We start from the raw sequence: 23,057 nt of genomic DNA, 5'->3' as shown, positions 1-23,057 counted from the left end.
TAGCCCTCCAAGTTAAATTAACTTTATTCTGTATGCGCGAGCATGAGGGACAGAATGAGAAATGCTTGTAAATGGAGGAACTCCCTCTGTGTTGAAGACTTAAAGTATAGAGGGTTAGCTGAAGACAGGAAAGCTCCCTCATCACTGCAGCCAACCTGTCTGTGGGGATTACAGAAGATGCAGCATGCATCTGTCACTCATGGTGAGCTCATGTCACATGTAGAGCCAGTGCCCTCTTGTGTCTAAAACATGCATTCATCTGGCCAAGATAGTCTTATTCTCAAGCACTACACCTATTCCAGCTTTCTAAATGAATGCCACTTTAGTTTACAGTGTTTTAGGGTCAGATCAAGGTCAATTTTCAAACCAGCACACGTGAGCCACCAAACCATAGACTGGGTTTTTGGGTGGAAATGAGACGTGTTATTACACACCCCTCAGATAAGATAAATACGATACACAGAGGCTGAAATAAGATGACAAGAATTTATTCCATCATTTTTATTCCCATAAACAAAGTAGCTCCATCCAGAGAATCTCAAACATTCATCAGCAGAGGCTCGCCATTAAAAAAAAACAAAACAAACAAAAACAAAACAAAGAAGTAAAAGGAAAGAATTACCCCCCCGGACCCCACCCCATCTTCAACTTCATAGGCAAATATTTCACAACATCTACATCGCTAAAAATCACACTCAGGCCATCTAATCCAAAAAGCATCTAAACATAAAACAGTAGTAAATGATCGTGAAGAGCAAAACATTAAACAACATAAAATTTACAGGACAGAACTCAGTTATACTTGTTTACAGTGATCAAGTCGTACAAGTAATGCTTACGCTAGCTTTGTGCTAGATAAATATGATGTCAGCTTTTGGTACTGGTGCTGAAGGTCAGGTCAACATTGCACAACCCAAACAAACACGAACGCCTAAACCCTCACAAACCTCTTTAACACTGTAAGATCAGCTAAAGCTCTGACATTCGATTGGCACTGAGGAGCCAATGTAAATAAATCCAACACCTACTGTCAAAATGGGATTGCTTTGCCATTTACTAAGTTCAATCTCTTGAGTCAAATGTGACTGCTTACGGGGCGAAACAAATCAAAATACTACTAAGAAGAATCATTACCTATTAACATTTTCTTTTTGCTATGAGTAAACATCACTTTTCCTAAATGCTCTACAAGCTGTCAGCAGACTTTTCCAAATTGGCCAATGACCATGTAAACTCTGCAACACAAAAGGAAGTGCTAATAAATAAGAAAAAACTTCATAAAACAAACAAACAAATAAACAAGGAAACACTTCTGTTGGCTCAGGATATCGACAAAACTAACAGCAATAAAAATAAATAGTTTTACAACAATATAACAAAGAAACAGGGTTTATTGTTCAAAGATGCTTTGCTTAGCTTACAGGATGATGGAGCATATGGCTAAAGGTTGTACAGTCAGGGCTGGAAGGAGGCAACTATGAACAAACCGTATGCACATGTTTGCCATGCATGTGCATGAAAACATACACACCTGTGTCAGAGGATGCATAGGTGGCAAAGGAGATTCTGAGGTAAACCCATGAAAGGCTGTGAATGAGTCAGTCAAAAACATTATATAACAAAATGTTTGTTATACAAGAGCTCACCCCTCCAACACCCAAACAGCTTTCACATCCACAGTAACCTCTGCATGTAATAAGAGAAAAATCATAACATGACTATTACCTACTATTGTTGAGCATGTTTCTCTCACCTACGCACCTCTCGGGATACAATCAGAGGCAAAGGGCATGAATAAGGCAGGTTTATAAAACATAAAAAACCAAAGATTAAGGGACAACAGAAACTTTACTTTCAAGACACAATAAGTTAAAATGTATATAGAAACAATATCACTTGGCTCCTTTTAAAACCCACTTCTGCTCAGACAAAAAAAAAAAAAAAAAAAACTTGTAGAAATTATATTAAATCTCAACCCATCAAACGTGCAACAGTAAAGAAAATCCCTTCTCCTTAAATATTAAATCAAAAAGTAACAAGATGAAAACATTTGTATACGCGCTAGTATGTACAAATTAAAGAGTGATATTATAATATTTACATACACACATCAGTCCCTGATCGATTAAGGCCAAAGTGCTGTAGATGCACGTGTCACCCACGTCACATGTAGGCTGCTGTTGCACTTAAGTGTTCCTCAGTTTGCAAAATGCCAAAGAAGCAGTTATACAGTTATACTCAAGGCCTTTGCTCTAGTATTATTCGTCTCTCAAGCATATAAAACTAAGCAAACTTTAGCATCAGGAAATAAAAATTGTCCAAACACCCTTTTTCAGCAGTTGGAATTTTGTCATTTTTGTCTGTTTGTTTTTCCTTTTTTCTTTATACAAAAGTGGAATATTTTATATACAGTAGCACTAGAGTTCATACGAGATTCACCACAGACTCCTGGGACTTCCTGAAACGCTCGCTCATCTTGAGAGAGGGTATTTATTAGAGGGGGTGAGAGTGCCAACAAGTCCACCTGTTAAATGTGAACAAATGCAGGAAACCAGGGCAGTGGAGCAGTGCTGGTCTCTTGTATGTGTGAAACCACAGTGCCAGTTGATGGAAGAGTCAGAGCATGCCAAAACCCTCACTGCCCTCGCTGATGGCCAGCTTCAGCATCTTGTGCAGCTCCTCGTAGGAGTCGTAGGTAGGGAGGCACAGCTGGTTAAAACTAGACAGACACAGAGAGTCAGCATGTGGTTGAACGATTTGTTGATTTGAAAAGGAGAACAGGCTGATATTACATTATTTCTTATGTATGAAGAAAAAAAATCCAATTAAAAGACCAAAAACGGAAATGATTTTAAGCATTTCCAGACATGATATAGCAAAACACACCATCACAGAGCTCTATTGTTTCCAACAACTATTAAAAACATATCAGTGAGCCATGGTGTTGCAGTGGGGGATTTTTTTTTTCACTCTCACACAGTTTATTTTGACTCAGTCCCATGTATGCCATCCTGTTGCTGCCATAAAAAACTCATTAGTATGTATAAATAAGCCACTGAAACTATTCCACAGAAATGTGCTATTTTCTCCCGTTTGAATAACATTTTTTTGTACAATTAAAACTACTGTACGTGTGATCTGGTCTTAAAGATTTATATCATCAGGGAAAAGACTGTTGGTTTTAGACATGATGCAGGATTTGTCAGGAGTCAGAAAACACAGCAGCACTGTTGAGGCATGTTTTTTCTCAGTATGTGTGCTTCTACTCACCAGGTGTGTGCAGTGGGCAAAGTGCTATGTGTGGGGGCAGCGATGATCTGGAACGAGGGGCAAAGAGTGTTGAACCCGCCGTGGGGAAGCTGAGAGGAGCCGGTGGTGAACTGCAGAAGACGTGCCAGTTCTTCCTGCGTGAAGCTAGACACCACCGCCCAGAACCACTTCATCACCTGAGGGAAGGAAAAAAGAAAAGCAAACAAGATCAGACATCTCCATCAGCTGCTAGGGAAGAAGGCAAGATGAGAAAAGCGTCCGTGACGTACCTTCTCTCGGAAGTGCCACGATCCGCCAACAATCACAGCGTGGGCCTTGAAGTCCTGTACGTTTATGTCACCAGTGCCACACATCAGCAGCTAGAAGCACAAAACCCCGTAAGTATCCGGTGTTGATTAAAATGTCAGCAGGACTTAATTACAAAACATCGCACATACCTCCAATTCGTTCTCATCAAATATGGCTAGCAGGTTTTCTGGAACCAGTTCATTCAAACCTGCAATTGATCAGGAAAAATGCACCATTTATGTGCACATTACCAGAGATCTCAAATGAGAGGAACTGGCAAGAAAAATACAAATGCAAAAATGCAGCTGTGTGCTAGCTTCATTTCCTTACCTTTGAGGAAATGTTCCACCTCATCTCTTACCTGACTGGCCAGTCTGTACTGGGCCAGCAGGTTAAGATAATGCATCTTGTTTTCATTGGTCACAGCAATTTGAGCTCCACCAGATATAAGCTCCACCACCTGGAAGAGAGGACGGAGTGAAAATGATAGAAAATGACATTTAAGGTATGTTGAAAACTGGCAAGTAACAGCAGGAACCAGAGGAAAGAATTAGTACATATAAGACCAGAAACCCTCTTGAAAATGTCACATTACTTCTCAGCTAATTTATAAATATTTGGGCAATTCATTTTAATGTTAAAGAAACAATTTGATGAAGTAACGTCGTTATTTAATTAAAAATCTGCGAGTCTGAGCTCTGTTTCATCACAGATTTACGCAGCCAGCTATTTGGGTGATATTTTACAAGTGAACAACAAAGTTTATAAAGGATGCCAAACTCTACTCGTCCATCCTTTTATATAAACTCACCACTCTTCCTCTTTTAAGAAAAATTGAGGCTCTCGCCAAACAAGCAATATGGTTTCTTTTGTTTGGTTTACTGCTTCGATCTCCTGGGATCTCCTACATGAGTACTAAAAAAAAAAAGAAAAAAGAAAGAAAGAAAATAAGGGGAGGTTCCTTTCCAAAGCGTTGCCTCACCTTCTCCAGCTGTCCCGACTTGCTATACTTCTCCTCGGCAAACACCAGGTCCATTTCACTCACGTCATTGTTTAGGATGAAGCACACTTTAGTTTTGTAGAACTCCTGGTCATCCGTCTCAAAGTACTGCATGTGGAAAATCAAACGAAAACACGGGAAAAAATTACGTTTTTAAATAAACACGGTACTTCATCTTCTAGCAGGGAACGATAAAAAGATGACTGGGTGGACTGGAGTTCTCAACTTTGAAAGCTAAGTAATTTGGATAAACAGCCAAACACATTGGGTAGTTTTCTGTTAAATAAATAATGCCAAGAAAGAAATGAGGTTTCTTGGCTTCGTCAGGAATGTTTAAGTGATGAGATAGAACAGCTGACGCTAGAGGATAAACAATAGAGACGTGACCTTCCAACTTCCGAGCAAAGTGTCTCTTTAATTGGAATGCACTGCGTTCCATACCTTGTAGTTCATTCTCAGGCCAATGATTTGGGCCAAGAAGGAACGTGTAAAGCGAGCTCGAACCAGCTGTTTGTAGGCTCCACCCAGAGCAGACTCATACAGACATTTCCCTACAACGCGACCCGCAAACTCGTACATCTTTAGGCGCAAGTGGGGTGGCCTCTCGGGATTTGGGTGTACCTGGAAAATGAAGACGAATACTCTCTCTGAGTTTCAAAACTAAGGTGTATATAGAATATACAAAGGGTTGAAAACAGTAACTCACAAGGCCCTGGTTGTTGTCACTGAAGCGGGTGAACAATTGATTCGATGTGTCAAAGAGGGTCTTGCAAATCAGTTCAAACCACTCCCTGCGCGGACCGCCCCAGTCCAGAGCTGCAGAGGAAAGATTTTAATGCACCTTAAATCCTTTTCTGATTTTAAGTGAAGCGCTTGAGGCAAAATGTCAGTACTCCATTAGGCCTCATGTTGATTGCGTGTTTACCTTCCTCGTCCTGAAACACGACCTCAAAGTTTTTACTCCAGTCAGACACTGAGAAGTTCCTTGTGGCCTTCAATGACTGAACAAAGAACAAAAATGACAAATGAAACAGTCTATATGATCATAATGGTCACGTCACTGTTATGATTACACCTGTGGTCATAAAACATAGCTTATTAAAAAAAATAAAAATAAAATCTGATCAGAGTAAATATAACATCCAAAATGTAAAGCAAAAACATTTGGAATACCGAAATCTCAGAGGACTGATGTGTGTGTGTGTGTGTGTGTGTGTGTGTGTGTGTGTGTGTGTGTGTGTGTGTGTGTGTGTGTGTGTGTGTGTGTGTGTCTAGCGCATACTCAGATGGTGAAATCATGCCTCAGTTTAACACGCGCCATTTGGTTAATGCAAAATCCTCCTGCCAAGTTCAACTCTTATACAGGAATATATCAGACATGCATACTACACACACAGAGACAAAAGGGAGCACTGTTTCACCGTGTTTGGTATTGTAGAAAAAACATTTTGGAAAAAGGTCAGAGTGACATGTGAGACGATAATTTAAAAAGGCTTTCATTGATTTTTTTTTTTTTGTTAAATCAGAAAACATTGGTAATAAATGTTTTTGGTAATAAACCTCAGATTTTAATGCTAAAAGTCATTCTGGTGCACTGTTTTGGAGAAATAATTACATACCACATGTTACACACTGGATTACACAAATTAGATCTATTCTTCTGCTTTTCCACTAGAAAGAATAACATACGCCGACTTACTGAATCCAGAATGGCGTGTCGGCTGACTTTTAGGCAGGTCTTGGTGCGAGGTCTCTTGGAATGGATGTGCCTGAGTTCACGCTGAAAGAAATTCACCTTGTCTTGGAACGTTTCAGAGCCGCCTAAAAACAACATTATTAAATTACTACTACAGTTTTCCAAAGAGACGGTATTTGCTAAGTGCAGATTGTGCAAAAGTAACTGCGTTCCACTCAAACAAACCAATATTCTTGTGCAGGAAGCGAATGAAGGTGGCAGCCATGATGTTCCTATCTTTGCAGCTTAGCTCCACAGGAGGCTGTATCCCATCATCCACTACTAGAGTTAGGTACTTGTGAACTGGGTCAGGACCATAATAGGTAAACTAAAGAAAATAATTCAATTAAACATTAATCACGTATAAAACAAAGTAATCTTAAAAAAAAAAAAAAAAAAAATACTGATTCTCCAGGATTTTCTAACATTAGTTCTGCTTACCTTTGTTCCTGGACATACTCGAAAGGTGAAAAGGCGCCATGGAATAATTTTCAGGTAGAATTCCTTCACGGATAATTGCTGTTTGAAAAAACTCAGGTTCAATGCCCTCATATTTTCATACCGACAGTTTTAAAATCTCTGAATTTAAAACAAATAAATAAATTGGAAGAGACAATAAGTATACAAGAACAACTGAAGTGTTTCAATTATTACTTCATCAGATATAATCCAGGTATTAAAGCTGTTGTGTAAATGGGTCTGTATGTGTGAATATGGGCACTGATCGAGAGGATGAGGACAATAAAGGTGATTCTGGTTCCAGTACCTAACCATTATATTGCCACCGGTCACTTACCTTTGGCGATATGTAACAGTAGACCTTTTTTGGTTTCTTGACCTTCTCAGGTTGTCCCTCCACAGGAGAGTCATGTTCATCCTCCTCTTCTCCCATGGAGGGCCTCCTCTGGGGAGCCAACAAAGAGGAGGCTGGTAACTGCCACGATGAACTGCTGTAGTTCCCACTACTGTAAAGGTATGCCTCAAAGTAGATGCTTATGCCAGGAGTGGATACATTCTTCTCCACGCAGGCCTTTTCATTCTCTGCAACGTGCAATGCAAAGAGGAGCATTAGGCTATGAAAACAGTAGCTAATACATTTCTCTTCAGCATGTACAAGCTGCTCACCACTGAGAACAATTATGTCAAATTCCCCATTGCTGAGCGGCTGATCCTTGTAGGAGATGCGAGCCCTGAAACAGCCAGTCTTCTTCAGGGTCAGTCTCAACAGAACCTGGCACTGCTGCTTGTTGACTGAAACAGATTTGCTGTAGAGGCCCTCCAGACTGTCATCATCTGCTGTGCCTAGCTGAAAGAGCAGAAAGACTAAAAATGAATCCAAGCTTAGTTCTAAAGCTAATGGTTGTGCAATTGTGCAACTTAAGAATAAAAACTAATGCTAGGTTTTATACTCGTCATCATCAAGAAAATAATCTCAGTTTAATGGGTAAAAGAAAAGGGGTTTCACTCGCTTACAGAGTGCACATGGACACTGTAGTTTGCTTCATCTGTCAGAGATGTGGAGTTATTAGTAGGGTTTCCATACTCGTCTCTGGGCTCAATTTGTAAAGTGTGCCGCTGTCCATTTGTTAGCACCAGGGTGGAGAAATGGTAGGCTATCTTGGTTTTGGATGGAACAACTGTACCTGAAGTGAAAAAGAGAACAGAAATATAGTCATCCAAAATAAAGATTTTGTTTTGACATGTAAACTGCATGAAAACATTTTACGCATCTACCTGGCTGGAATATCTTGTAATAAGGGCTATAGGCGACATTCAGTCCACCCAGCTTGACCGCAACCTCATAACGTCCAGCCTTGCGCACTGTAAAAGCCACTTTGACTACGTTCGACTCTGGTTCTTGCAGGACTTCCTGTGTGGCAGGGATGTCCAGGGCCAGTTCAATGTGGGTAATGTTGACCCTCAGCCCCACAGGCCGATGTGCTGGGAAAGGCTGACCATTCTTGTAGAACAGCTGAAAAGACGAAAATACAAATAGAAAGTGTCATTTAATACTGAATAGATTTTTATTATCATCTCTTTTTCCTTTCTCAACATTTATATTCACTGATCACAGACATTTGGAATCTAGTGTCACCTGGACTCTGAAACTCATAGTCTGTCCCACTTCCTGTGGTTCCTTCCAGTCCCATGACACTTTGCAGGAGCGTGGGTCCAGGTAGTTTCCCCGGACATAGTCGTAGATGCTACGATCACCGCGTCGCCCTGGATCCTCATTCTGTAGGAAGCTGACCACCCTTGCCGCAAGCTCACAGAGGAACTTGATGGTAAAGACAAACGCTATGATGGAAACAGTAATTCCACCTGCCACAAGAAGGAAAGAAGCACAAGAGTTGGAACTTATGTTTGCAATCAAAATGTTCTTTTGCCCTTAAAAAAACATTTCAGTATTAAAATAACTAAAGTTTAACCAACGTTTCATCACCAACTATTTAAAAAAAATAAACAAAAAAAACAAACAAAAAAAAACAGCAGCACCAACTAAAGCCAAAGTGTGAGCAGGAGTAAAAATCAGTCACATAAGTAAACACCAACCGTATCAGCCCAGCCTTTTATACTACTAGATAATGTTGTACTCACCAATCACGTAAAACATGAGGTCCCTTATCAAGAAGCACAGTGCCACACTACAGCCAAATATGAGAGCTCCCGCTGAGAAGACAGTAGCACAATGCACTATTGATTACTTCAATTGTAGAAACTGCTCACTTCCTCTTCCTTGTCTGCAGAGTCAGTGTCAATAATTGCACTTTCCTTTGTCTGAAGCACATAGTTTTCTTATTATGCAAATTCGGGTAGGTCTTCCATACCACTAAATTTATTTTTAAATCAAATGCAAAGAAAGGGTGTGACAAAAATGGCCAGCTTTGTCCTTTAGTATGAGAAACCACACCCTGTTAAACAATAGGAAAGCCAGTAAGGTAGAGACAACATTCATGTGTTTTATTTGACAGAGATTTTTCCACAGTAGGTGTAAAGAGACTGTTTTCACACCAGGGAACAGAGAAAAACAAAGAGTTGTTTTGTTGTCAAACAGATGAAGTAACACATAACTTCGCCATTAGAGAATTTGAGCTACATTCAAATGACTTATGCTTCTTTGAGTAACATTTGTGAAAACCCTTGAAAACACTTAGCAAACAGTACTTCGGTTTATATCTTGTATCTGAATGCCTGTTGATACTTTGCAGCTGGTAACGCAACCACAACTAACATTCTTTAAAGACAACAATAAAAACGTGATCAGGGTCTCACCAAATGACCACTTCTCATTCAGACGTCTCTCAGCGAGGCTGTGCACCAGCCGGATCTCGTAGTCCTGGTCACGACTCCCCCTGGAGGTCTGGAGGATCTTGATGCCTGTAGACAACTTTATGTAATCTTCGTAGTAGTAGCCCCAGGCAGCTAAAGAAAGCTGCAGCTGACTGTCAAACTGAGAGAGATCATCCAAATTCATACAACCCAAGGTCTTCAGTCTGCAGCGTAAAACAAAAAGTGAAAGTATGTCAAGCAGGAATCCTAGCATTAAGCAACCACCTTTCTTTTAGACTTCGGGACTGAAACCTAATATTAACTCAAGGTCTGTTAAACAAGAATGCAGCTCCAACCACACACAACAACCTGTCCGGCATGCTTAACAAAATCTGGTTTAAGTACAATTCAGGCCAGGAGCCTCAATCTTATCTCCTAAACGACTCCAGTATTACAAAAGTTAGATGGCATGACATGTTCCAACAAGCCTTTTCCAAATAAATAAAATAAAATGAAGGGGAAAAAATCTAATTCCTGTGGTGTACAAGAAGGAGGAAAATACTGGATGAGCCCAGGCAGACACAGCAAAAGATTATTAGAATTATAATAACTCTACTGTCCAGATTAATGGAAAATCATCTTTGGTTCACCAAGTCACAAATCAATAATAAATAAATAAATATACTGATAATTATCAGCGCACATGAATAAATATACAAACAGAAAACTTCAGAAAAAAAAAAAAAAAAAAAAATCACAGCATCACTAATTGCATTTGGCACAAATGATCCCTCATACACCTTTTTACTAGCTAGAGGCATCCTATAAAATCTTCCTGACGACATTAGCTCAAAATCAGATCAGCAACAATGGACTGGATAAATACAGTCTATTAATAAATACAAAGAAGACCTTTAATTCTCTAAAATAAATGTTCATACTGTCTCTGTATCAGCTGACACTGAGATCATGCAGCAATTATGCTTTCACAGCATGATCTTTATGGGCAAAAACAGAGATTAGTATAAAATATTATCCAAATAACTGAAATCAATTCAACTGTAAGACTGCCTTTCCTATCCTTTGTTAATGAGCATGCACGATGCTGTCCCAGTTTAATATGTACATACTGACAATAATGGTACAACTAAAACTAAAAGCAACTTTAAATCCCCACTTACACTATATTTTGGTCAAATAAATATGTAATAATTAACTTTGGCTTTTCCAGTTCTTCACTGAATCAAAAGCACAGAAAACAATGATGTGAGCAATGAAGGCTTACATAAAAGCCAACAGCAGTGCAGCTATAGAGTTGCAGCCATGACCTTCAGAAATATGACACTGTATCCCACTAAAGATGTCAGGAATCTTCCTAACAAACATGATTTTCCATGTTTCTGAAACAAAGCTGACCTTTAGAAACATAACAGTTTACTCAAAAAAGAAGCACAGCACACATGTCATTGTTTTGATAGCGCAATAACTAATACTAATCATAGCTGGTTCTGTTTGGATCAGAATAAAGCACCCAACACATATACAGAAACATCTGCATTACTGCAGGGTCTCACAAATGCAGTCTCTAAAGAATGCTTTTTACTGCAGTGACCCTCCGAAACACTGCAGCCTACACAGCTCAGTGTCAGCAGACTCAGCTAACCGTGAATGGAGAGGGTGCCCTCAAGTGGACATACATAAACCTGTAATAATCTAAATTTATGACAAGCCAAAAAGTAATTAATTACATCAAAGGGTTGCTGCTCATACCAGATTAGTAGAAATGTTCAAGTTAAGACTTTTCATTGCTTACGTATGGTAATAGTGCTCCAGGTTCTGGGAGCAAAGCCACTCCTGGAAGGCAAAGTCTCGGAGCAGCTGGATGTGAGCCTCTGCAATCTCCCTCCAGCGCTGCTGTTCCTTCACCACCTCTTCCAAACGACTAAGAACACTCAGACTCAATTCCTCGAGTGTGTGTACATCTGGATGGCACATGAACAGCATACAAAATCTCCAATACTCATACTTGCCAATAAATCCACAACAGTATAATGACCCGAAAGGTCTAGATCCTCATTAAAACCTACTATAATGAAAGCTTAAGCCTGTGCTGATTGTATGTGCATGCCACTGGAATCAATTTAATCTGAATGTTCACTGTTTAAAACAAAAGTATCACCAGAGTCAAACCTAGAGGTAATGCAATCTCTCTGAAATAAACCCATAGTAAATCCAGTTGAAAGTGATACTTTTGCCTGTGTTATTTCTACAAAAACTCAGAAAGTCTTCTCACGCATATCACTAACATCAGCTTGCTTTAAAAAAAAAAGAAAAAAGAAAAGAAAAAGTAAAGGAAATCAGCTAAATGTCTGTATTGTTTTGGTATAGCCAACGGTGATCCACTGACCTTCAAATAAGTTTCTGTATTGAGAGAGGTTATGTCCTTTGAGCCATTCCTCGATCTGACTCTCTTTTCCTTTCTTCCAGCGCACTTCCCAGAAGAAGATCCACGACAGTGAGCAGAAGAGGAAGGTCAGGAAGAAACGGCGGTCCATCAGACCATCTTTCAGCCTTCACTCAGACTTCTCCGTGCTATAACGTACAGTTGCCAAACACCACCGAGTTATTCCAATCTCCTACAACAGAAGAAAAACAAGTTTAGCCAGACGGGATTTTTAAGAAAAAGTTGCTCAAGTAAGCAGTAGATGGAAACACCGAGGAGCCCGGGGCTGTAGACTACTCTGTCAACAAAGCATGAATATTTAAATGTCCAGAATAAAACCAATCCGTGGCATTGAAATATGTATGAAACGAGGCTCTGACAAACCTCCTTTTAGTAAGGACAAACAGGGTCAAAGATATGCAAGTCAAATCCAGTGAGCGACCCACAGTGCAGCTACTGGTTATGACAGATATTGATAACCATTCTGGTCTCGCTAGCTCAGCTGTCAGCACGTTTTCACACCATCTGCTAGCTAAAGAAATAACATATTCAAACAGAAAGCTTAACTTAAAACTATTGGAAAGGTCAAAAGCCTCAGAAATTAAACAGGTTAACTACAACATCACCAATTCTCTCTGGTCTGTTGACACAGTGGGAAGGCTAACCTTAAACACTGCTACAGTAGCACTCCGACAAGACAAGACAACGCTAACAGCTAGCAGAGTTAGCCCAGAATGTTAGCGTCCTTTCAGAAATCTCGTCGCCTGCCCCAAAATGGTTATTGAGGTGCATGTCGTCACAGGTGCCTTTTGCAAAACCCCGACTACACAAAGCAAAACTCAGCAAATGCAATATTGTAATATAGCCAAACTATTATTAAACACTGCAGCTACCTTCGTCTGCGAGGCGCTAGCGTAGCCACCGGAAAATGCGCAGACGGGCGTCGATTTTTGATTACGTCAGCGCATTGCTAACACGAGGGTAGCAAGTCGTATTTGTAGCCGGTCTGAGGGTTCAGTCACTGAAATTTGAAATGGTACGTAGTTTCTCACTGTATCAGAGTAACATCACCGACTTAACAATTTTTATCGGATAAAGTTTTGTTTTTTTAACTTGAAGGTTAGAGAGTTTTGGCAGAGTTACCGTTAAGCTAACATGCTAATGCTAATGCAACGTTTCCACATCAGATCTTTAGTCGCAACGTTTTAAAGGTTAGACAGTGAACAATATTTTTAAAACGAGCGTTAACGTTTCAAAAGGTTTTGAGTCGATTTTGTCATGCTATTTAGAAACATTAGAAATTAACACGGTTGCAGTTTCTGCTGTTATGTGTTGGTTGTGATCTATTTTGGGGTTTTAACTTCATCAATGCAGGGGAAGCAGAAAACGAAGAGGTATGCAGCGATGAAAAGAATGATCAGTCTCAAGGACCAAAGAATGTGAGTTTCGGCAGTGCTTTCTGCGTCTCTGCTTTATTTAGAGCCATGTGATTCATTGCTTCACCCAATTCCCACGTAAAAAGTTGCCGTAACTCATTGTTTGTTTTGTAGAAAAGAGACAGACAGAGCCAAAGCAAAAGAGAAAAAGAAGAAAGACCCTTCGCAGCTGAAGGAGAGAGAAGTGTAAGTTCGCCACACAACACAAATACACATTGGCTCTTTAAAGAGTGGTTGATGTTCCTTAATTTGCTTTAATTTCTTTGATTTTTGTGCAGGACTAAGTACCCATCGTGCCTCTTTTTTCAATACAACACTCAGCTTGGCCCACCATACCACATTCTGGTTGACACAAATTTTATAAACTTCTCCATCAAGGCCAAACTGGACATTGTTCAGTCTATGATGGACTGCCTTTATGCCAAATGTAAGTATTAGTGCTCAGTGGGAATTTTTAACGAAAATAATAAAGTTGCTTTATGTCACTTGTTACATATCAGCATCCAATAAACACAAAGTTTATATTAATTTTTAAAATAAATTCTATCCCATCCAGGTATACCATATATTACAGACTGTGTAATGGCTGAGATTGAAAAGCTTGGAATGAAATACAGAGTCGCGCTCAGGTAAAGGCTGCTTCATGTGAATAAGCATTTCAGACTTGGATGCATTTAAAGTTATTTTTTTATTGAAACAGTCTTCACCTGGTTTGTTTTTTGTAGGATAGCAAAAGATCCAAGATTTGAGCGTCTGCCTTGCACACACAAGGGAACTTACGCTGATGACTGCTTAGTCCAACGAGTGACACAGGTAATATATGCAATTAAATCTCAGTGTTAATTTATTTTGCACCCACTGTTTGCTTGTCAGCAGGCACAACAGCTGAACAGTAAGCTAACACAATCAGGTAGCCTTAAAAATTGACCACAGAAAATAAAGGAACTACATAACCAACTCCAAAACTCTTTAGAGTGGAGTCTTTGGAGCTATTCCCTAAACAAAGGAATTAGGTAAAGAATGTAAACAAAAGGTCTGCTGCCTGCTGCAGTCTGCTGTTTACCTCAGCTGGTGTCCATGTGCATTTACTGTGGAGAATGCTATAAAATATTGTGAAAGGAATCTGATCTGAGTATGTGAGCTCACTTCTGTCTGATGACAGCGACACTGAGGTTTTAATTGCTGCTGTTTTTGCTGCTGTTACTGGCTTTAGTGAGTGAATAACTGAATAACTTTTCATAAAATGTGAGAATGTAATGAAACTGTTAAACAGAGGGAAAATTTGAATTTTGGGGACACTTGAGCCTAACAGTAGCTGGAATAATGTTAGCTTATAATCAGCTGCTGTTATAGTTTTGCCAGCTCATTGTCAGCTGTCAGGAAATGGCAATGTCAGATATCTAATCTTTATCTTTCTGATCTGCTGATAGTAAGAAACTGTGACAATATTGGGAATAAATGAGTATGATTATGCTTGATTTGATGTGGAAGAGGATGAGGTTTTATTCAATTGACAGATGTCCAGGTCGTGTTGTCTCTTTTTTTCACGTTTTCATTTCGTTGGGGAAGACGACCCCTGCTCAGATGATAAAACATAGGTATGATCCTGCATCTCTTAAGTCTGACTTTGCAGACACCGATTGCAGATTTGATGAGGCGAGTGGTTACCCTGTACCCGGGCTGAAATTAAACAGAGTACTTCCAATAGTGAGAACCCAGCTGAAGCAATTTGTGTCCTGCTGTGTGCTACATGTGAGAAAGGACACTTTCAGACAAAGTTAAAACCTGATTTTTCTCAAGATCGTCCAGGTCTCATGTGCAAAAATGACCTCAGAGCTGATTGTAGTTAGATCAGTTAATTCTGTGTTATCACTCTGAGTTCAGGTTGTGATATGTTGCAAGTATATTATATTAGTGATATGTGGTATTTAAACAATTTTTTGAATTTTCCTTTATGGATACATTGATATCGAAGCACATATATTCAGAATCTTTGTCATTATACAAAAGTAAAAGTGCAACTAAATTATATGCGCAGAAGGCAATCTTATTAAACATTTTCTGAGGTACAAAACATAAAAACTACAATTTTTGGTAAATAAACATGATAAAATATATATGTATGTGCGTGTGTCTAACGCTGGCTATGTTGTAAGGGGAGATGTAAATTATGTAAAAATATTTCTGCAGCACAAGTGTTACATCCTGGCCACTGTTGACCGAGATCTGAAGAGAAGAGTCAGGAAGATCCCTGGAGTGCCCATCATGTACATCTCAAACCACAGGTAGCAGGGTTCTGCATTTTAATTAAAATATATGTCAGCTTTGATTGTAGGTAATTAATTTTTAAGTGTTTTTGAAATATAAAATTAAAATAATGTTATTGCTAACCTTGAAATCAATTTGTTCTTATTCTAAAAAACAGGTATAACATTGAACGGATGCCTGATGACTACGGTGCTCCAAGATTTTAATGTATCTACAGCTGACCAAGAACTGTAAATAGACTGAAGTTTCCTGTTGATTATTCCTTTCATTTGTATTAAAAATATTGAGGATTGAAGCTAATTTTGTTTTCTCTGGATACTCCTGCTTTCTTGTACAGTCCAGAGACACATACATGTTAGGTTAATATAACAAACACATTAACTGGGGATTCTGGTTTGACAGTACGGGTGAGTTTGAGTGTGAATGATTGTGATGATGACCCCTGTGATAAGCTGGTGACCTGTCTGGCGTGTATCCTTCCTCTCGCCCAGTGTCAGCAGGATTGGATAAACCTTGAATGGATGGAAGTTTAATTTTGTGAGGATGGGGTGTATTTGGTCACATTTCAAACTGCAAAATAATTTAATTGAATTATTTGTTCTTGAAACATATTGTTACAATTTTTTTGATTGAATAAAGGTGTTATTGAAATATCTTCTGTCTTCCATTTTTCCATGTTAAATGTGTAAAGTGATGTTTACTCCGAGCTAATTTAACATTTAACAGTAATGTGACATTTTATAATCAAGGAGTACATTTCCTTCTTTTCTACTTGTATACTGTTAAATTGGAAAATTGAAATATAAGCTAAAGCAGACCTCAGGTTGACAGCTTACGAGGAGCACCTAAATGCATCATCGTACCCCTGCTGAGATCATCCGCTAAGTGGGGAGCATGCGCAGGAGAAGAGATTTGGGGAGTGTCTGAGCAGCTCGTTGGATGTGAATAACCGCAGACGCTGAAGCCAAGAAGAGCATCTGCATGAACAATGAACCGGCGGACTTGGACGGAAATCGTTTGGTGAAACGGACATAAAGTGGACGTGTGAGCAGCGCTGGGGAGATGGAAATGCAGGAAAGCGGCGATTTGCTGGATGTCTGTGGCGTGAATGACCTCTAACGAAACAGGGAATTAGGAATTTATACTTTGTTGTCTGCAAAGTCAATCCTCGCATCGAGTGTTAATGTTGGCTGGCCTGTGTTTGGTTGTTGATGAACATTATAACCAAGGCCAAGCATTTTATACCTTAAGTAGCCTTATTGTCTCGATTTATTTATTTCAATTTCTGGTCATTGAATGGCCTTTAGTCTACTATTGTTTATTTCAAAGTGTCGAATAGTTATTGCAGTACGATTTTAATACACGTTATTAAACCACTGCCTCATATTTACGTGCTCTGACCACAGGCGAATATTAATTATAGCAGATCAGCCTTTCTTTTATGAAATACTGATGCCATAATCCACTCGGTGTCATGAGTTGGCCATCTGTCGCGGACACCTACTTAAACCTGCAAGCAGATTAATCAAGGTGTAAGGATTTAAAGGCATCAGTCAGGACGTTTCTGTGGCAGAACTCTGCTGGGCTTCCTGGTAAAGGAGGGGATGCTCTTGGCCACAGTTGGCTCATTGGAGGAGAGAGACGAGGAGCAGGAGGATGAAGGCGACGAAGAGTTGAGGGATGGAGGGGTGCCTTTCTATGTGAACAGAAGTGGCTTCCCGGTGGATGAGGAGACTTGGGAGAGGATGTGGCGCCATGTGGCTCGAATCCATCCCAGCGGTGAAGCATTGGCGAAGGAGATAAGAGGTGCTACTGACCTGCCCAAGGTAAAGCCCAAAGGGAGGAGGAAGGAAATGCAGCTGCTCACACAGCACTGAATATATAATGCGTGTTTTGTGCAAACTTCCCAGCACAGGAAAATTCTATTTTGCTACTTTTGCCATTAGTTATACAAAACAGAAGAGCACAGAGGTCAAACAATGCTACATTCACCAGCTGCAATGAATATCGGGATTGTGTTATGGTAATGCAGATGTTTGGATGCTCTGTCCCACAGATTCCAATACCAAGTGTGCCTACATACCAGCCTACCACCACTATCCCACAGCGCCTGGAAGCCATACAGAAGTACATCAGGGAATTGCAGTATCCTTTGAGCAAGCCGGTTAGAACTAAATCAGTGATAACAGGGTGCATTTAAAATGATTTTGAGACTATATAGATTGTTTATAGATTTTACACACCGATCATAGTCAATGTGGATGTTAAAGTGCAGAATCCCACTGACCCACTGTTTTTTTCACAGTTTAAAATATGGGCCAGACAGCTGAAATATAATGTAGGCCACCATAGATGCTATATTAGGTGAAAGCTTGATTTCCAGCCAGAGAAGGATTTCATCCATTATTAACCAACAGCCTATGACTCCCACAGAGCACTTTAAGGAGCTGCCTTTTCCTTTCTCTTAAAACATTTGTCATGTTGCCTTCTCGCACTATGACCTTAACTGTGCTTTACAGGTACAATCACACAGGAACGCAGTTTTTTGAAATAAAGAAAAGCCGCCCTCTTACTGCGTAAGGAATTCTTCAGTCACAGACTTTACAGCAGCAATCACAGGATGTCTGGGATGAGGGTCTTTGATTTCTTAATATTTACCCAGTGTTGCTGAGGGTGCATGCATATGGATCTCTCTGGTTTACTCCAGGCCTTTGTGTTTAGGAGTATCTGTCAATCAGCACAGGGCTGGAATACACTTTCCCTGACCTCACTTTATTAGATTTAGTAGTGCCAATATTATTTCCCTGGCTCAATGACAGTGCTTTTGTTTTCATGAAATCAATAACAATGTGTTCCTGTAACTGGTAGTGCAGTAGGCTGCTGTCTCCTAACTCAGAATGACATTAAATGGCACTCTCGTTTTTCTTTTGTTTTGCGCAGGTTAATGGACATTGCTAAGGAGATGACGCGGGAGGCTCTGCCAATCAAATGTCTGGAGGCAGTGATCTTGGGAATGTATCTTTATGACCACAGAGGACGTGGTGCAGGTCTTAATTTATTGTTTTGTTGGCAGCACTTTACAATACAGCCTGAGACTAAGGGTGTAATTACCCTGTAATTAAATTAAATTTCAATTAATTTTATTTAAAATTACAATGTAATTATATTTCTACACAAATACTTAAGGGTAGGTACACAAGAAATAATTATACTGTATGTAAATTTAAGTACTGCATATTTCCTGGTAGTTTAGTGAAAAAAACAGTCATTTTAAAACATTAATGGATACATGAATACATATGCATAAAATTCAATGAAATTCCATTTAATTGCTATGGAATTGCAGCCTTAGTCACAGCCGTATTATAAAGTGTTACTGTTTTGTTTTCTGCTTCACTCCAGTGGAGCCTGACAGAATGGGTTGACAAATGGATTCATAAATTTGTTTTTTGGCAGACCTACCGTATGTTTTCTCATCAAATTTTGGCTTCAGATATGATCTAATATAGCGGAACAAAACAGATGGATTTTCTACATAATAAGAAGCAGCAGGCTTCACCAGATATGCCCGGTCTTAGATCAATTTGTACAGATGTTTTTTTAGACTTAGGATTTGAAGGTCAGTTGTACGTTTCCTTGACTCAGCTTGATGCAGTTACCTCACCAACAATATGCCTGCCGTGGAGCGCTTCCCCCTCAGCTTTAAATCTCAGTTCTCAGGGAACCACTTCCACCACATTGTGCTGGGAGTCCACAGCGGGGGACGCTTCGGAGCGCTGGGCATGAGCCGAAGAGAGGACCTCATGTTTAAGCCCCTGGAATTTCGAACACTACTGGACTTGGTCCAGGAGTTTGAAGGAGCATACAGGGGCTACTGGCACACCTTACGAAAAGTCAAGATTGGCCAGTACGTTTCCCACGATCCTCACAGCGTGGAGCAGATAGAGTGGAAACATTCGATACTTGATGTGGACAAGCTCACCAAGGAGGAGCTACGGAAGGAGCTGGAGAGACATACTCGAGACATGAGGCTAAAGGTAGAGTGGCGTGGCAGCTGGGACAAGTATAGAGTGCTGCATATTGGTAGCTTTGCTCTTAAATGTCTTACTTGTTGTTAATAGTTGCTTTTCTCCTGTTGGAGCTCTTAGAGGACTTAAGTCAATGATGAGAAATGTCATTTGTCATCAGCAGATGGACTGCCCTTTCTGCTTATCAAATTCCCTTTGACGTGCTCTCTCTTCATGCGTGGTGACACTGATTTGAACCGCTGTTTGAAGAGCAATCTCTCTCAAACGCCCTTCTCTCATCACCTCTCATGCTCATATAATGAAGGCAGCCTGGATGCTGAGCTCTGTGTATAATAAAACTAATGACTTGACGCTGCTCTGCAGTGCTTTACTCAAGGGTGGCTCAGTCCATCAGTAGCTGATCTTGTGCACTCAGTGCATTGCACAATCACATTAAAGACAGAGACATACTTCAGCCACTGACACTCAGAGTAATGGTGAAAGCACTGGTAGCTCACTCATGATGTTTTCAAGTGAATGAAGCTCTTATGTTCTTTTGTGGTTTTGCAGATAGGAAAGCCTGCACCTCCATCTCCCACCAAAGATAGGAGGAACAGCATGGGTTCACCCCTCAGAGGACCAGGCAGCCCCATACGGAGGATCAGCCGTGTTGAGAGGCGGTATGATTAATCACATGCTCTACATAGTTCTCAGTATTTGCGCTGGAGATGTCTTATGATCGAAGGCAAAAAGAAGGAGCTTCTAAATTAGTCACAGTTTGCTTCTTATATGAATAAACCTCGTTGTTGTTTTTAACATTTATTTTTTTATTTTTCTTGCAGCCCCTCTGGAGACAAGAAGGTTTTGGAACAAAAATCCTCCACAGATATGAACGGATACCAGATTCGAGTCTGAGGAAGATTTCTTTTTTTAGATAACTAGCAGATTTCAAAGCACCACACAGGGTGTTAGATTTTGCCATAGAATACGAGCGTAACAGAACACGTTCATTAGAAAATTATATTATTTCCACACGTGCACATATTAACTGCCACCCACTCACAAGTCCTCATGCACAAATTCAATGACCAGGATGCAGCTGCAAGCTGGACACAAAAAACACAGGGAGAGGCAAAGAATGGGACATGTGTCTGAGAGAGTTTCTGCTTGGTGCTGGAGGACACATGCGCTCTCACAGGTTAATGCTATGGCACAGCTAAAGCTGTGAAATGACATCATCTTTCAAATGTGTTTTGTTTAAAAGAAAAAGCACTAAAATGCAGCACACAAACAGTCAGTATTCAAAGGAGTTTGCAAAGAAAAAGCGTCTGGACTTCTTTAAGTTGCTTGAAGACGTTTCACCTCTCATCCGAGAAGCTTCTTCAGTTCTAAGGTCAAATGGCCGAGAGTCCCAGATTTGAACCCAGTGGGAGTATCCCCCCAAGGAGGGACAAAGGACCCCCTGGTGATCCTCTAATCACATGCGCCAAGGTGTGAAAGCGGGTGTGGGACCTAATCAGCCAGGGTTTCGGGTGAGCTCATTGTAAAACCTGGCCCCACCTTGTCATGTGAATTCCTGAGGTCAGATGGCCCAGGATGTGAGTGGGCATTAAGGCGTCTGGGGAGGGAACTCAAAACTGGATTATAGATGGCAGACAGTTGGTGTCGTAACCACCGCCTCTGTTCAAAGATGGTCGCTTACAGTGGACATAGATGGCCTCTTTCACTCCTCTTTCAAACCATCTGTCCTCTCTGTCCAATATGTGAACATTGGTATCCTCGAAAGAGTGTCCTTTATCCTTAAGATGCAGATGGACTGCTGAGTCTTGTCCTGTGGAGGTGGCTCTTCTATGTTGTGCCATGCGCTTGTGAAGTGGCTGTTTGGTCTCTCCAATGTAGAGGTCTGGGCATTCCTCGCTGCACTGTACAGCATACACCATGTTGTTTAGTCTGTGTTTTGGAGTTTTGTCTTTCGGGTGAACCAGTTTGTGTCTGAGTGTGTTGCTGGGTCTGAAGTACACTGGGATGTCGTGCTTGGAGAAAACTCTCCTGAGTTTCTCTGATACACCGGCTACATAGGGGATGACAACGTTGTTGCGTCTGTCTTTCTTATCCTCCCTCGCTGGTGTCTGATCTCCTTTTCTGTGCCTCTTTGCTGACTTTATGAATGCCCAGTTAGGATAACCACATGTTTTCAGTGCTTCCTTTACATGTGTGTGTTCCTTCTTTTTTCCCTCAGGCTTAGAGGGAACATGTTCTGCCCGGTGGTGTAGGGTCCTAATTACTCCAAGTTTGTGTTCCAGAGGGTGATGGGAGTCAAAGAGGAGGTACTGGTCCGTGTGTGTGGGCTTCTGGTAAACTTCAATGTTGAGGTTGCCATTCTCTTCAATGTGCACAGCGCAGTCCAGGAAAGGCAAACAGTTATCCTTTGTGTCTTCCCTGGTGAACTTGATGTTTTTATCCACAGCGTTAATGTGCGCAGTGAAGGATTCCACTTCTTGTGTCTTGATTTTGACCCAGGTGTCATCTACATATCTGTACCAGTGGCTGGGTACTCTCCCTTTAAAAGAGCCAAGAGCCTTCCTTTCCACTTCCTCCATGTAAAGATTGGCTACAATAGGTGACACAGGGGAGCCCATGGCACAGCCGTGTTTTTGTCTGTAGAAGCCTTCGTTGTATTTGAAGTATGTTGTGGAAGACAGGACCAACTTCACACCCGATCAGATCTGCACACTGTTAGACCTCTGCCTTACCACAACATACTTCAAATACAACGAAGGCTTCTACAGACAAAAACACGGCTGTGCCATGGGCTCCCCTGTGTCACCTATTGTAGCCAATCTTTACATGGAGGAAGTGGAAAGAAAGGCTCTTGGCTCTTTTAAAGGGAGAGTACCCAGCCACTGGTACAGATATGTAGATGACCTGGATGACTGAGAATCTTCACAGACAAACAGTCAGTATGCTGCATAATGGTACAACAACATAAAAAATGCAATATCAATTTTTTTTTTTTTTTAAAAAGTCTGATTACAGCAGTGAAATATGGATGCTCTATGGGTGCAACCACAGCTCAGTGTAAAAAGAGGAATGCCTGCTCTAATGCCTGCTCGTCTACTAAATTAGAAATTCAGTGATCCAATCAGGAACGAAGGGCAGACCGTGTGAGTTTAGCGCTTTGCTGCAAAACAGTTATACCCACTGTGTAGCCTTACCTATTCAGGCTTAAAAACAGGTAAGGAATGCTATTTATTTGGATAGGCTAAAGAAAATCTTACAAATGCACTTTTTCCCCTGCCATTTTTACAATGTTTATTTTACAATAAATATGACCTAGACT

General features: G+C 40.5%; 3 protein-coding genes across 5 annotated transcripts; 2 read left to right on the top strand and 1 right to left on the bottom strand.

The window, feature by feature from the left end:
- Positions 1-486: 486 nt before the first annotated feature.
- On the bottom strand, positions 487-12,958 carry arel1 (apoptosis resistant E3 ubiquitin protein ligase 1). 2 transcript variants are annotated; one of them, XM_031742409.2, is made up of 22 exons: positions 12,900-12,958; positions 11,971-12,199; positions 11,377-11,545; positions 9,567-9,787; positions 8,892-8,963; positions 8,389-8,615; positions 8,028-8,265; positions 7,767-7,936; positions 7,419-7,599; positions 7,090-7,334; positions 6,735-6,812; positions 6,480-6,621; positions 6,258-6,379; positions 5,484-5,559; positions 5,265-5,374; positions 5,000-5,179; positions 4,541-4,666; positions 3,889-4,018; positions 3,708-3,766; positions 3,540-3,629; positions 3,271-3,446; positions 487-2,719 (listed from the first exon to the last, which is right to left on the bottom strand). In XM_031742409.2, exons 2-22 carry the CDS (start codon positions 12,116-12,118, stop codon positions 2,617-2,619), a joined length of 3,063 nt encoding a protein of 1,020 aa, XP_031598269.1. In that variant the 5' UTR covers positions 12,119-12,199; positions 12,900-12,958; the 3' UTR covers positions 487-2,616. The 2 variants fall into 2 exon arrangements, with proteins under 2 accessions (XP_031598269.1, XP_039459177.1); XM_039603243.1 differs by lacking the exon at positions 12,900-12,958 and adding an exon at positions 12,672-12,874.
- Positions 12,928-16,365, top strand: fcf1 (FCF1 rRNA-processing protein). 2 transcript variants are annotated; one of them, XM_031742407.2, is made up of 8 exons: positions 12,928-13,042; positions 13,381-13,445; positions 13,557-13,628; positions 13,721-13,869; positions 13,999-14,071; positions 14,168-14,255; positions 15,633-15,727; positions 15,868-16,365. In XM_031742407.2, the coding sequence occupies exons 1-8, from the start codon at positions 13,040-13,042 to the stop codon at positions 15,914-15,916; spliced, it is 594 nt and encodes a 197-aa protein (XP_031598267.1). In that variant the 5' UTR covers positions 12,928-13,039; the 3' UTR covers positions 15,917-16,365. The 2 variants fall into 2 exon arrangements, with proteins under 2 accessions (XP_031598267.1, XP_031598268.1); XM_031742408.2 differs by lacking the exon at positions 12,928-13,042 and adding an exon at positions 13,093-13,217.
- Positions 16,366-16,678: 313 nt separating this feature from the next.
- vash1 (vasohibin 1) lies at positions 16,679-21,138 on the top strand. Its single transcript, XM_031742343.2, has 7 exons — positions 16,679-17,536; positions 17,767-17,855; positions 18,230-18,286; positions 18,651-18,725; positions 19,366-19,747; positions 20,288-20,397; positions 20,560-21,138. The coding sequence occupies exons 1-7, from the start codon at positions 17,315-17,317 to the stop codon at positions 20,630-20,632; spliced, it is 1,008 nt and encodes a 335-aa protein (XP_031598203.1). The 5' UTR covers positions 16,679-17,314; the 3' UTR covers positions 20,633-21,138.
- The last annotated feature ends 1,919 nt before the right edge of the window (positions 21,139-23,057 follow it).

The sequence above is a fragment of the Oreochromis aureus genome, linkage group 19 (assembly GCF_013358895.1).
Source record: "Oreochromis aureus strain Israel breed Guangdong linkage group 19, ZZ_aureus, whole genome shotgun sequence".
Taxonomy (NCBI): domain Eukaryota; kingdom Metazoa; phylum Chordata; class Actinopteri; order Cichliformes; family Cichlidae; genus Oreochromis; species Oreochromis aureus.
The sequence above is the reverse complement of the archived record's forward strand: the minus strand, read 5'-3'. Positions and strand labels throughout refer to the sequence as shown.

What these genes read in the sequence shown, in the direction of transcription:
- arel1 (XM_031742409.2), bottom strand. Translation starts at nt 12,118, where the DNA reads ATGGACCGCCGTTTCTTCCTGACCTTCCTCTTCTGCTCACTGTCGTGG. An exon ending in ATACAGAAACTTATTTGAAG is followed by an intron (nt 11,546 to 11,970) that starts GTCAGTGGATCA and finishes TGTGCCATCCAG; the next exon opens with ATGTACACACACTCGAGGAA. An exon ending in ACAGTGTCCATGTGCACTCT is followed by an intron (nt 7,600 to 7,766) that starts GTAAGCGAGTGA and finishes CTGCTCTTTCAG; the next exon opens with CTAGGCACAGCAGATGATGA.
- fcf1 (XM_031742407.2), top strand. An exon ending in AAATACAGAGTCGCGCTCAG is followed by an intron (nt 14,072 to 14,167) that starts GTAAAGGCTGCT and finishes TGTTTTTTGTAG; the next exon opens with GATAGCAAAAGATCCAAGAT. An exon ending in TAGTCCAACGAGTGACACAG is followed by an intron (nt 14,256 to 15,632) that starts GTAATATATGCA and finishes ATATTTCTGCAG; the next exon opens with CACAAGTGTTACATCCTGGC.
- vash1 (XM_031742343.2), top strand. Translation starts at nt 17,315, where the DNA reads ATGCTCTTGGCCACAGTTGGCTCATTGGAGGAGAGAGACGAGGAGCAG. An exon ending in GTGCTACTGACCTGCCCAAG is followed by an intron (nt 17,537 to 17,766) that starts GTAAAGCCCAAA and finishes TCTGTCCCACAG; the next exon opens with ATTCCAATACCAAGTGTGCC. An exon ending in AAAAGCCGCCCTCTTACTGC is followed by an intron (nt 18,287 to 18,650) that starts GTAAGGAATTCT and finishes TGTTTTGCGCAG; the next exon opens with GTTAATGGACATTGCTAAGG.